Source organism: Hyperoodon ampullatus (assembly GCF_949752795.1).
Source record: "Hyperoodon ampullatus genome assembly, chromosome: 3".
In the NCBI taxonomy this organism is placed as follows: domain Eukaryota; kingdom Metazoa; phylum Chordata; class Mammalia; order Artiodactyla; family Ziphiidae; genus Hyperoodon; species Hyperoodon ampullatus.
Window position 1 is genome coordinate 12,785,904 of NC_136916.1, and position 14,235 is coordinate 12,800,138.

Here is a 14,235-nt window from a genome sequence, read left to right on the forward strand (position 1 = left end):
TTAGTTTGATGTAGTCCCAGTTATTTATTTTTTGCTTTTGTTGTCTTTGCTTTTGGAGTCAGATCCAAAAATTGATTGCCAAGACTGAAGTAAACAGCTTATCATCTAAGTTTTCTTCTAGGAGTTTTATGGCTTCAGGTCTCACATTTTGAGTTAATTTTTGTTTATGGTATAAGATAGTGGCCTAGTTTCATTCTTATGCATGTGGCTGTCCAGTTTTCTGAGGAAAATCATTTTAAAAACAAAAATGTTTTAGGAAGTCATTGTGATGGGATCAAGATGACCTAAGTAGCAGAAATGTTAAAGTATATGTTGTAAAGATCTAAAAGTCTCCAAAGATGAACAGACTGGAAGGATATGTATTTCATATCCTCCTATTTGGGGACAGAAAAACACACTTCTAAGTGTGTGTAATAAACTCATGTGCAATCAACTTAAATATTTATGAAAACTAGACTGAATAAAAAATATGGTATAGATAAAACTTGTAATTCCTTTCACGAATGGGTATAGTAGTAAATGTTTATTGTAAGGAGAATGGTCTTTACAAGGAAAAGCTTTAGAAAGCATTACACATGTTGGTTTCTGTGAAGCCTAGGGAAGTATCAAGAAGGTGTCTAGATAAACAAAATATAAATTAATCACCTCTCCTTTGAGTGCTGTGCCATAAAAGAAAGTGCAATTAAAACCTTCAAAAACAGAAATAAGATGGTGGCTGGTCACCTAATGAGAGCCTCTTGCTCAATAATTTTAATTTACATGGTGTATGGTAATAATATTCATCAGGAAAAAGACAGAAGTCCGCACTTTCACTTTCCTTGTCTGGTACCTCACACACAGTTGACTGACTTGTCTCCCATCTCTCCTCTCCCTTTCAAAAATTCAGCCACTTTGTGGTTCTAGATGTCTCATTATTCTTTGTCAATATTGCTCAGTATCTTTTTTGTCAACATTAAACATTCTCCGTGACATTTTCAGATGAGTAGAGTTAAAATATTTTACTCTATGTCCAGGGGTCTTTAACAGTCACAAGACAAGAAAGGTTGACCAAAAGATAAACGACAATGAGATTATGACCAATCTATCCCCCAGTGGACCAAGGGCTAAGAAGGGGAAAGAGCCTGGACACACTGATCACTTAAATAAGCCAGGTGGATTCTTCCCCAGGAAGCTGAGGAGTTCAGGAGACCACAGGGAGACACCTGCCTCAGAGCCAGCTTTGTCCTGTCAAGCATGTGAAGATAAGATGGTCTCCCCCACAAATATGCACAAGAGACGCAGATTGTACTTGATTATTGTTGGGCTTTAGAACTGAAAGACTGCCTTGGAATTGGGCCCAGATTTGGTCCCATGGCAAGTCAAAGTCACATATAAGCTACAGTTATGGGTGAGGCGGCAACCAAAAGAAAGTCAAGGAAGGTAACAAAGCAATTGTAAACAGACACTGTGCAGGTGGAGAGAGAAAAAGAGAGAGGGAGAGACGCAAGCAGACTAACGGTTTATCTACTTTCCTCCCAGCTCATGTCGTGCGCTGGATTCTGGGGATTCTTCTGCATCCCTGCAAGGCTGGAGTGGGTGTGGGCTCCCTGCAACTGTTTCATCCGATAGTACTAACATTTGTTGAATGTTGTTTACTCTGGGCCAGGCCCTGCTCTAAGCCCTTTTCATTCATTAACTTATTTAATCTTCTCAAGACACTGTGAGGAACAGACTACAGTTTTTTTTTTTTTTTTGTTTTTTGTTTTTTGTGGTACGCGGGCCTCTCACTGTTGTGGCCTCTCCCGTTGTGGAGCACAGGCTCCGGACGCGCAGGCTCAGCGGCCGTGGCTCATGGGATCAGCCGCTCCGCAGCATGTGGGATCTTCCCGGACCAGGGCACAAACCTGTGTCCCCTGCATCGGTAGGCGGACTCTCAACCACTGCGCCACCAGGGAAGCCCCAGACTACAGTTTTGTTTTGTTTTGCATTTTACTGATAAGTGAACTCAGCCAAAGAGAAGCTAACCTATTTGCTCAAGAGACACAGTTTATAAGTGTGGATCTTGTTGAAAATAACCTTTTTCTGCAAAAAGTTGAGATTTCTATTCTCTTGAATAAACACAAATGCCTTATGTATCCCAGCCAAGCACTGTGCTAAATGCTGGGGATGAAAAGAGAAATTTATTCAAGTCAGAACATGTTCTTGTCCTCAGGGCACTCTCAGTCCAGGGGAGGAGAGACGAGAGAAGCCAAGTGAGGAGAGAAAGGGAAGGGAAGCGGTGATGAGGGGCAGGAGGGCAGAGAGGATGAGGGATGATCAGAAGCAGAGGTCAGAACAGTGAGCAACAGAGACTGACGGGAGAAAATACAGTCAGAAATCGAAAATACACAGCTCTGGGGTCTGCGGAGGAGGGCAGACCACTCCTTAGGAGACCTTAGGAGACAGTCTCGGTTTAGATGCTCAACTGTATACATGTGTGCCAAATAGCCTCCAGCACCCCAGTGTTTTTCAAGGGCTTAAGTCAACAATAATTGACGGGTCATGGAGCGGGGCAGGAGGTCTGAGTGGTTTTTTGAAGAATCCAGGAAAGTGCTGACAAGAGAAAGACTATGTTTAAAAACATGTAAACATGTAGACAGTGTTTTAAAATATGCCAGGCCTAAAAAGCGTGGAACCACATTATAATGGTTCCATCCAAATTCAGAATGTGGTCCTGTTTCCCTTTCCTCTTCTCGTTGCTTCCTGAAGGGTCAGGGGTTTCCGTGGGCAAGATGGGGAGGGGACGTGGAAGCAAGAGGCAGGGAAGAGGGAAGGCTTACATTGCAGCCAGCGCTGCTCATCAGCTGCGAAGGAGCCACCACGGGAGGGCAGAAAAGTTCACTTTAAGTTGATTCCTACACATGGTTGGACTTTTTTTTTTTTTTTTTTTTTTTTTTTGCAGTATGCGGGCTTCTCACTGTTGTGGCCTCTCTCGTTGTGGAGCACAAGCTCCGGACGCGCAGGCTCAGCAGCCATGGCTTACGGGCCCAGCCGCTCTGCAGCATGTGGTATTCTCCCAGACCGGGGCATGAACCCGTGTCCCCTGCACCAGCAGGCAGACTCTCAACCACTGCGCCACCAGGGAAGCCCTAGTTGGACTTTTAAAGGGCTGACTGGAGACTGCTGTTTCCGTTGTTGTCTCTGACTTAAAGTGACTGTAGGACTTTACAGTGAGCATCTCACCCAGAGGCAGGAGAAGAAATTCCCTCTGGGTAAGTTTTAAAGAGACAACAAGAGACACAAATAAAGGTAATTTTAATTATACTTCATGAGTCCTGTTTAGTCCTACATCTGATTCCATAAGAAGAGCTTCCTAGTTAAAAGCCACCCCTCCCTTTCACCAACTCTGTGGGTAATTAAAACTTGACAGGATTACAGTTAGGAGAAGAAGACAGTAAGGAGGTTTCTACCTGGATCCTTTCTCTTCAGTGGCGCTTTTGCCAAGAGCAGTATTGCTTCCCGAAGTAGGTTCTGATTCCTCTTCGGTGGGAGATCCAAATCCAGCACTAAAATGATAACTGTTTTCTCTTGTCATTTGAAAGAAACCACAACCAATTTCAATCATACAGAAAATAACAATGCACTACATTTGCAAGGCATGTTATAATTTATAAGGCATTTTAACTTCCATCGTATGTTTTGATTCCAGTCACCGAGAAGAAGCAGGGCACCAGGCATTATTCCATCTACAGATACGGACACAGAGCCTGGTCATGGACACTGCGTCAGGGGCTCAGGGGCTCACTCTGGGTTCACAGAAGACAGAATGTCAAACCAGGTTTCCTGGCTTTCATCCTGAAATTGTGTGACTGTGAGAAGAATAAAATTTAAGTTGCCAAAGCCTAAAATCTGAATTTCTTTTTTACTCCCAAATTAAGGGAGAGAATTATTTGAGTGTAGACAAAACATCATTTTCTTACTTGGTCTTTTCTTTACTTGCTCTCCTTAAAGAAGATGAAGAAGAAATACTTCGTCCATAACCAACGTCTGATGAGTTATCTTCTGTAGATGGAGTTGGAGAACTAAAATTTTACATATTTGAAATTATGTACAAATTAAAATAATTTGTCAATATTGACTTTGTCCTACAAAATAGACTTTTTTCTGAAAAATCATATTTAGAGCTGACTTTTAACAGTGACACATTATTTTAAAAGCAAAAAGGAGAGGTTAAAATAAGATGAATATTATAAAGCTTTTCATGAGCTAGAACTGGAAATAGTTTTATAAAATGTGTCACATAAAATGTATTATATAGATATATAGGAATACAAGACCATTTTAATGGCTGTTGAAGCTTTCATTTTTAGCTCTACTATTTTCTCCTTATTTTATTAAAAATATTGGGCAGCAGTGGTATTCCTGGATTTAGTTCTGGAGATTTATAAACATAATTCATCTTGGTTTGCTCCTATCTGTTTATACTTTCTTCAGTTACTTCATGTTACCAGAAGGGTAAGAAGCCCTGATTGCAGAAATACCCATGGAATTGACTGGTAACATGGAGTCGAAGGAAAAACCACAGTGGTGACTATTCTGTGTTCTTTATTATGTCAGGCTATGAGGTTATGGACCAGTGTTTACTTTCATGGTGGTGCTAGATACAGGAAGTAAGAAAAGACACCATACTGGGAGCATTTATGTATTCACGTGATGATGGACAAACAAAAAAAATTATGTGCTTCCCCTCATTCCTCCTCCCCGCAAAGACTCACACATCAGATTTACTGTTAACTAAGAGTATAGCACGTTGGTCACTTGGTTCTTGTAAGCAGAGATCCTTCAAAGGCAAAAGTTTGGTGCCAGGATTTATCTGTAGATAATTTAAGAATTGAAAAGTAATATCTGCATGCATTATATATTTTTTTTAATGAATACTGATAGAATAGGTTCTTAACTGTTTGAGGTATCTAATTTCACACACACACACTTAAAAATAGGAAACTGAAGCTCGTGGATATCTTGCCTTTGGGCAGGATACACCCTCCAATCCCCCCTCCCCCGCCTCCCCCAGTCTCTGTAACTTGATACTCAACTGTTTCATACCATAATTATCAGCTTGGCCCTGGAAGTATTTGAGTTTGAAAATCTATCCATATACATAAGGAAGAGCTTATCGTCTGTAAGAGTAACTAATTACCAAACTGATCACTAAAAATGTTGTGAGGATAACTAACAACAAGCTAGACAAAGCCCTATACTAGCAATTTTATCAGCCTGGTGAAGAGGGTGAGACCAGATCACCCTGTGAGCTCTTTTTCCAATCAAGTAATAGATCCTTCTCTCATCCAAGATACTTTTCATGGTTCTTTTAAAGTAAGACAGAGCGTGTCATTCTTCTGCCCAGAACCCTGACGTGTTTTCCCACTTCATTCAGAGTAAAGGCCCAAATCCTTCCAATGGTCTACAAGACTTCCATGAGCTGCTTGCTCTTACCTGCTCTGATTTGGTCTGTTATTCCGCCCCTGGTTGACTCAGTTCTAGCTACACCGACTTTGCTGTTCCTTGAGTGTGCCAACCACATTTACTCACGGTTTCTGCACTAGCTCTTTCCTCCATCTAGAAAGCTCCTTCCCCACTATCCCCAAGGCTAAGAAGTCCTTCACCTCCTTCAGATTTTTTGCTCAGATACTACCCTTTCAGTGGGGCTACCTGACCACATCCACTCCAGTGTCCTCGGCCCCTTTATCCTCCTCCCCACCCACTGCAGCGCTTATCATTTCTATCACGTGATAGAATGTATTGGTGAGATTTATTGTTTACTGTCTGTTTCCTCTCACTGGTATCATGGGAGTAGAGATCTTTGTCTCTTTTGTTCACTGACACATTTAAAGCCTGAAATATTAGAAACTTAATATTTAGAGTGAATCAGAGAGTTCTTCATAAGGACGTTGTCTCATTACGTTTTTTTTAAAAAAACTCATGAACAGGTATATTTTGTCACAGTTTTATCTGTTCCATGGCAACAGATAAGCGCTCTGGTAAGTGCTCTTTGGTGTTTTTTCTGCTCCTTTCCTCATTTTTCTTAAAGCATCTTTGTGCTAATAATGTGGCACCTGTTCTTTTCAAATTACTCATCATTGAACGAGAGCAGTAATTTCTTGGTGGTTTGTGTGTATCTGTTATGGAGGGTATGGTGGTGGCAGTGGCTGGCAGAAGCAGAAGGAAAAGAAGACGTTTTAGGCTAGCAGTTTTGGTTATTCAGCGTGTCTCTAATTCTGTTACCACGATACAGTGTTTCCTGCAAATACGGCTTAGCTGTGATTCTTTTATGGCCCTGTCTCCTCCGCTTCTTTGAACCAAATTCGTCCAAGAGGGTTTCTGCTGCCAGCCCTGCTCACCCCGGTTCCTGAGGTTCTGCTCACCCACCCCCCTTGCGAACCAAGCATATAGCTTTTTTGTATGTCTGAGTTCTCCATCCCCTCGGGAAGTATAGATTTCTGATGGTGCTTTCTGAGATCTGCTCCCACTCTTGTCCCTCTCTGTGCCTTTTTTCCCTTTTCATTCTTCCTCCTGTGTAACTTCTGCCTGATCCCAGGGACTTTTAAATATTTTTGAAGTCTGCAGATCATACCAATTTCCTACTTCTGCCTAAATTGGGATTTGTAGGTTTTTTTAAAAAATTGCCCCATTCTCCTTATTGCTTTTGGTTTCCAGAAGAAGCAGAACATGCTGACTTAGACAGTAATGTCAAAAAGCCCTCAAGACTCTAATGTTTAGCTTCCCATTTCTCTTAACATTAACACTGAATTACACTGTAAGTTGTTTTAAAATCGTAATCACAAACGCAGCTAAGTAAAATAATATTCTTCTACATTACATTTTAAAATTCAGTATTACAATTTGGTTAATTTCAATTAGATTACAATTAATAGAATAAAAACTTATACTTCTATTATTGACATTATCATTAACACTGAGCCCTAGAAGTAATATAAAAGCCAATTGCTTTATATCTCTCTGAAACCTGAGACTAGCAGCAGCAAACTAATTTAAGTTCAGGTCATCAGATTCTAGTTAAAACTGTACACAAATGCAAAATCTTATAGCCAGACAAAGTTTAAGGATGAAGTTCTGATTCCCAAGTTCCTGCCTATAAAAAATAAATTATGTTAGTTGGTTATAAAATTGCAACGTAATGGCATCACGATGCAAGAAGAACTGATCACACATACTAAAATACAAATTAGTGCTGCCACTTACCCGACCATAATCATAGACTCCATCAGTAATTATGTTACTTGATGACAAATAGCCAGTCTGGCTGTATTTCAGAGACAGGTTGTGGTTGAGCAATTTGTTACGAGCTGCCTCACTGAATTTATTTTTTCGACTTACTGATAGATTAATTTCTTCAAGGATATCTAAAGCCCTGTTAATAAAAGCAAAAAAGACATTATTTGCCTTATATAAGCAATCCAACAGTAAGTTCCCATTCATACACCTCACTAAGATCCTGAATGAAGGATTGAGATGGAAAAGTTAAAACCATTCCACCCTTTTAGGTAAACTAATCCTGACAGAGTTATGAAGACAAATCAGCCCTTTTTGAGAACATACATGCCATGTAGAAACTCATAATCAAACAGTTGAAAAGGACACTTTAGGAAGAAAAAGTTCTTCATTTAAAGCAAAATTAGTATCGGACTCCAATTTTTTCAGCTAACCAGGTGACATATACGAAGAACAAAAATGTGTAGAAACAGGGTAAATCTGTCTGTGGAACCTTGAAACCCTCTTGGCTGAGTTGCTAAAGGCAACTGACTCACAGGCTGTTGGTAAGGGAACCAACGTGGTGAGGTTGGTTAAAGGCGTCATTGTGGTGGAGCGGTTTGTGGGGGAGAAAACAGAGGTGGCGCTCATGGCTTGCCCGTTTTAATTTAGCCTTGAAAGCTGAGCCACAAATAGGATTGTGTTTAGCAAAGCAGAGGAAGGTGAAAGAGAAGCGTTTATCAGGATGAAAAAGTAGAAAAGGAAACATTGAAGATGATTTTGTGGAGGTGGCGGGGGAGATCTCTTGGGGGAGGAACGGGGAGGATCCCGCTTCCCTTCAGAGGGACTGTGACCCGCAGAGCTTCTGAACGCCCTGCGGCCTGAGAGTGGGTGTGGAGACTCTGCTCGACCTTCCTCGGGCCTGAAGACTGTGTGTCCTTCATCTGAGCCAGACCCTCCAGACTGCTCCACTCACCCAAGCCTGCACAACTCAGCGGCCGTGGGCTCATCACTGGCACAGACCATTACGGCCCAGCTGGCGTGCCGTCGGACCTCGTCGTTCTTGGAACGCAGGAGCTCTACCAGCGGCTCCAGCCCACCTGAATTTCTCAACTAGAAATGGAAGCCAAAATTTTACACATTAAGAGTACAGAACATAAACATTCATGCTTTAAAAAAATCTCATTTTTTGATTGTTGAAAGGGTTTTGACTATGTAAAAACATTTTAGGATGTGTCCATGTTTAGATTTATTAAATTCAGGGGGAAAGAATCAATTGCAAAAACCTTACAGACAGGAGCGCCGTGTTCTGTTCAAAGTCAAGAAGAGGCCGCAGTAAAGTAACTGAGGGAGGTCATTGTGAGTTTACATGGGGTGCGTGCAGGGCAAAGAGCCTGTCCTCTCCCCTGTACAAGCGGGACGTCCCACGTTCGTTCACTCTGCTGCTCACCACTGCGTGTCCATCTGGCCTGTGGAGGACAGAATCACGGGCCCCCAGAGATGCCCTTGTCCCTGGGAGGGATTTGGTAGATGTGGTTAAGGATCTGGGGATAGGGAGATGGTCCTGGATTATCAGGTTGGCCCAACTTAATTACAGGGTCCTTACAAGAGGGAGATAAGAGTGTGAGAAGCAGAGAAAGGAGACTTGTAGAAACAGAGATTGCAGTAATCTGCTTTGAAGACAGAGGAAGGGGCCACAGCCAAGGAATGCAGGTGGATGGTGAAAGCTAGAAAGGGCCCGGAAACAGATTTCCCCCTCAAGTCTCCAGAAGGATCACAGCTCTGTTGATATCCTGACTTTAACCCATAAGACCCATTTTCAGACTTGTGACCTCCCAAACCATGAGATAATAGATTTGTATTGCTTTAAGCCACTAAGTTGTGGTCATTTGTTTCAGCAGCAATAGGAAACGAACACAGTCTCCAAAGCTAGGCAGGAGTAACCAATGCAGGCTAGTGCCACCTGTGTCACTGGACAGTGCCATGATGTCAGCAGTGTGGACGAAGCAATGCTGAAGCAGTTCACCAGAGGGGATCCATTTTGTTATCACTCATATTGCTTCAAGGAGTGACAAAGAGAAGAAAAAGAACAAGAGGAGAATCGGGGAGAACTACATTAATTACACTATTAAAAGAAATCACACATGTATAAAATTGTTCCAATCAGGGGAAAAAAAAAAGAAGATTTGACAGAGCTCTTGTCTCACTGTTTGAAATGTAATACTGTATTATCTGAGCCCTGAGGACAAAAAAGAATATTCTACAGGTCTCTCTGTGTAGTATCTGAAGACAGGAGCCCTTGTGAGATACGATCCACTTCCAATCATGTTCTTCTCAAACACAGGGACTCCAACGGGGATTACACATTAGCACACGTAACCTGGGCAAGCTTTGAAAAGTTTACTTGAAGCATCTGATGCTTAGCAAGCCAAATTCCTGAACATCTTTATATCTGAGTATAAGATAGCAATCTGACTCCACGTGTTCTTTTGGCAAATATCTAATTCATTTATTTCACCACTCATTCCTCCATTCATGCATTCACTCATTCATTCAACAACTGTTTATTAAGCATATACTGTGTGCCAGGTATAGATCAATGACATGGATGCAGGGAAGGAAAACCTCAGTTCCCTTCTCTAAAGCCTCAAGAAGCTTATGGTCTTTCATGCAAAAACTAATGCAAGGGCTTCCCTGGTGGCGCAGTGGTTGAGAATCTGCCTGCCAGTGCAGGGGACACGGGTTCGAGCCCTGGTCTGGGAAGATCCCACATGCTGCGGAGCAACTAGGCCCGTGAGCCACAACTACTGAGCCTGCGCATCTGGAGCTTGTGCTCCGCAACAAGAGAGGCCGCGACAGTGAGAGGCCCGCGCACCGCGATGAGGAGTGGCCCCCGCTCGCCGCAACTAGAGAAAGCCCACACACAGAAATGAAGACCCAACACAGCCAAATAAATAAATAAAATTTAAAAAAGAAAGCAAGGATGTTTAAAAAAAAAAAATAATGCAAAACAGAGTTCAAGGGAAGCATACATAGGGGGTGGTGTGAGCACAGAGCAGGACGTTTGAAGACTAAAGAAAGCCGTCATGGAGGACAGGATGGCTGAGCTGGGTGTTGAAGGAGAAACAGGCATTTATCAGGTGAACAAAGGTGAGACTAGCTTTCCAAGCAGAGAAATCAAGGAGGTGTAAATAAGAGAATTTTAGAATTCAAATCGTATGGTATTTCTGGGGTGTAGAGTTACACCTGGGAAGCAAGTTCAGGCTTAGGCAGGTAGGGGTGGATCATTGCGAGCCCTTGCATAGCACACTAAGCAGCTTAGCTGTCCCCATGGGGCAGCGGCACACCCCTGGGGACTTGCAATGATGGGATGAGGGTCATAAATTTGAAAGATCAGTCTGGAGGCAGTTTGGGGAATAGGAGGCGGCAGGGGTAGGGAGGGCCGTAGAGTCAGTTGCAATATTCCAGGAAACAGATGGACTGCTCAGTGAGCCGCATGGAGGAATGACCAGCTAACACAGTGTTGTTTATTACCACTGTGTTGCCACTGCCTATTGCAGCGCCTGGCACATGGTAGCTGGTAAAAAAAAATATTTGGTGACTATCTTACTACCTTAATGGATGAATACAAATGAACTGAGTCAACGGGAACAAAGAAGGGGGTAGAAAAAAGAGACAGAAGAGACAGAAGAGATTTGTTAGTTGTCTGAGCAGACAGCACAGTGTGAGGATAGGGGCTCTGGACTCAGAAAGATGTGTTCGCAGTCCCTGATTTCCCAACCCATCAACTCTGCTTTCAGCACATTATTTCTTTAAGCCTCATTTTCCTCCTCTATAAAATGGGGATTGCAAATGTACCTATTTCTTTTCTTTTTTAAAAATTGAGTGTAGTTGGTTTACATGCTGCATAGATTACATATAGTTTTATTAGTTTCAGGTGTACAACATAGTGATTCAATATTTTTATAGATTATACTCCCTTTAAAGTTCTTACAAAATAACGGCTGTATTTCCCTGTGCTGTGCAGTATGTCCTTGTTGCTTATTTATTTTATGCCTAGGAGTTTGTACCTCTTACTCTCCTGCCCCTGTCTTGCCCCTCCCTTCTTCTCTCTTCCTTGTGACCACTGGTTTGTTCTCTATATCTGAGTCTGTTTGCTTTGCTATATTCATTCGTTTGTTTTATTTTTAAAATTCCACATGTAAATGATAACAGAATATTTGTCTTTCTGTGTCTGACTTATTTCACTAAGCATAATAACCTCTAGGTTCAACCACATTGTTGCAGATGGCAGAATTTCATTCTGTTTCTGGCTGAGTAATATTCCATTGTGTATAAATACCACATCTTCTTTATCCATTCATCCATCAATGGGCATTTAGGTTGCTTCCAAATCTTGGCTACTGTGACTAATGCTGCTGTGTACATTGAGGTGCACGTATCTTTTCGAAGTAGTGACAAACATACCTATTTCAAGTGAGGCTTAAATGCATGTTAAGTGCTTAGCACACTGGCTGTGCATAATAAGTGCTCCATATTGTTATTTTTACTGGGGAGAGAGGAACAGAGTCCTAGGCTGTTTGAATGAGTGCCACGCGACAAGCAAACAGGAAAAAAGCAAGAGAAAAAGGTACGTTTGTAGGTTTATATCAAGTCTTTATGAAATGGGCCAAACACACTTTTATATGATGGACTTGTAAAAAATACAATTCCATGTTTTAAATTTTTGAAATACAAGAGAAACAGAAGTGTGTGAGTAACCCATATTTATAATTTTAAGCATCATAGTAAAAGGCACACCTGAGTGTCCCCCACTCAGCTTAAGAAATGGTGCATTTCAATGACCTTGAACCCCCGTGTGCTCCTCTTCAAACACATCCACCCCCTTGATCCCCCAAGAGGCAATCAATTTCTTAAATTTGGGGTCAGTCATTCTCTCACTTTTCTTTATAGTTTTCTATGTATGTGCTTAAACAACATATTGCTTTGCTTTGCATATTTTTGAACATTATATAAATAGAATTCACACATCTGTTTTCTTCTGAACTTGACTTTGCTCAGCATTATGCTGGTTAAGATTCTTCTCTGTTGATGTCTGTAGCTACAGTTCATCCATTTTCACTGATGCAAGATTCTATTTTATGAATATACCACAAATTTATGTATCCATTCTCTTAACAACTGGACAGTTGGTTTGTTTCCAGCTGTTGAGATGTTATAAACAATGCTTCCTGGTGCACAGAGACAAGAGAGTGTCTTAGGTATATATCTAGGTATATACCTAGAATTGCCACATTATAGGGTACACTCACCTTCTTTGCTGGGTGATGCTAATTTGTTTTCCAACGTGTTGCACCAATTTTGAGGGACTTAAATGATGGGTAGGTTCAAATACTTGAAAATATTTCAAATTAATGCACCAGTAGGTATGGACCAGAAGAAAGAGAAAAGGAAAGTGATGCAAATGCTCACCTCTGTCCGGGCCTCGACATCACACGCGGTTGCAGCAACTGTGAGAGCGGCTTTGCTCTGCACAACAGTGTTGGCAGACTGCAGCGGGCTGAGCAGGGCGTGCATGACGTCGTGGCTCTGGATGCTCACACGCAGGGGCTCCTGCATGGCCATGTTCGTCAGCACCGTGGCGGCGTTGGCTATGGCTCCATCTCGTTTGCTGGAGAGGGCATTGATTAACGCATCGATACCATCACCTTCGGCAGCAGCGCTGGGTCAATGAAGGAGAAATGAATGCTGTTCACCCCTGTTCAGGAAATGATCTTTGGAGCATACAACTAAGCTTATAAAACAAACGAGTGCCTAAAGACAATTTCAGAAAGAAATTAATTTACCTGGGTGATGAACCTGGAATTGAGGCTCTGGGGATTTAAATGGAGTCTGGGAGGTTATGAATGAATTTAAATAATCCTTTTCCTACGTCTGCAGCTTTGGGTTATAGGAAAATGCATGACTGCTTCTTAGAAACCCTACTACAGCTATTCATTTTTTAACTCAGCGATACTTACAAGACCAGGAAATTCTATTCAAAGAAAGTCTATTAAAATATTCCTAACCAGTAAGAAAACAAAGGTTTAAATGGGAGGAATGAGTGAACATGGGAATTTAAAATTCTTCAGCTCATCTTCCCTCTTTTTAAGTGAGGCTGTTAACTGTAGGCAGATGTTAGCACGTTTGAAGGCAGCAAATCATTTTGGGGGTGGATGTTGCTTTTACAAATTAAATATCAAGGTCAAAGTCATGATATTGACAAGAATAATTTTAGTAACGTAGGCATATTCAGTTGTTAAATTTCCTATTTCTAGTATAAAAATGTTTGCCCACAATTAGAAATCCTAAACCTCCTTTTAAAAACACTATACCTTCTATAGTCCTTGCTTTGTTATCACTCAAAAAGCTCATAAAATAGTAAAAATTTAAAAAAGAGATCATTTTAAAGAGTGGAAGTTGATTTAATTATGTTCTTTAATGTTTGGAATTGCTTCAAGTAAGAGATGTTTCAAGCAGTAAGATATATAGAGCATCCTGGTTTTAAAGGAAAACCCCAAATTATGTTAAAAATCCATCTAAATCATCATAGAAAGAGTTAATCAAGACAATAAAAATACACTTGAGACTTCAATAATACGAACATCTTTTTCCAGTTTATATTTGCCACTTTTAAAAAATTTAGGATCACAGTAATAACCAACACTGAAAAAAAGAAGTGAGGCTATGTAGTTTAGCCCATCACTCTGTATTCTGATGAGTTCAATTTGGTTCTGTCACTTGAATTTGCTGGTTGTGAAGGAGAACTGACGGTGTCAAGAACAGAAGGTATCACAATTATTCATCAGAGAGCAGAATACAAACACAACCTCAGTAAGGAGACTGCTAGCTTTAGGTGAAAGGAAGCTGTGAATCAGGCACAAACCAGCTCTGAAGGAGACTGAACAGCAGCCACTGGGCAGGAACGGAATGACTAGAGGCAACATCTCTGGAGAACAAAGGGCT

General features: G+C 41.4%; 1 protein-coding gene across 3 annotated transcripts in view; it reads right to left on the reverse strand.

Moving 5' to 3' along the window:
* Positions 1-14,235, reverse strand: part of ARMC3 (armadillo repeat containing 3) — a gene marked incomplete at both ends in the record, with an annotated part of 93,875 nt that overhangs the window by 18,272 nt on the left and 61,368 nt on the right. Inside the window, 6 exons of one of the 3 annotated variants that reach the window (XM_079700658.1) lie at positions 3,429-3,524; positions 3,939-4,040; positions 4,734-4,831; positions 7,222-7,390; positions 8,207-8,343; positions 12,703-12,952. In XM_079700658.1, coding sequence (XP_079556784.1) covers positions 3,429-3,524; positions 3,939-4,040; positions 4,734-4,831; positions 7,222-7,390; positions 8,207-8,343; positions 12,703-12,952 — 852 coding nt within the window. Of the gene's footprint in view, positions 1-3,428; positions 3,546-3,938; positions 4,041-4,733; positions 4,832-7,221; positions 7,391-8,206; positions 8,344-12,702; positions 12,953-14,235 lie in introns of all 3 variants that reach the window. The other 2 variants (XM_079700657.1, XM_079700656.1) reach the window with 2 other exon arrangements.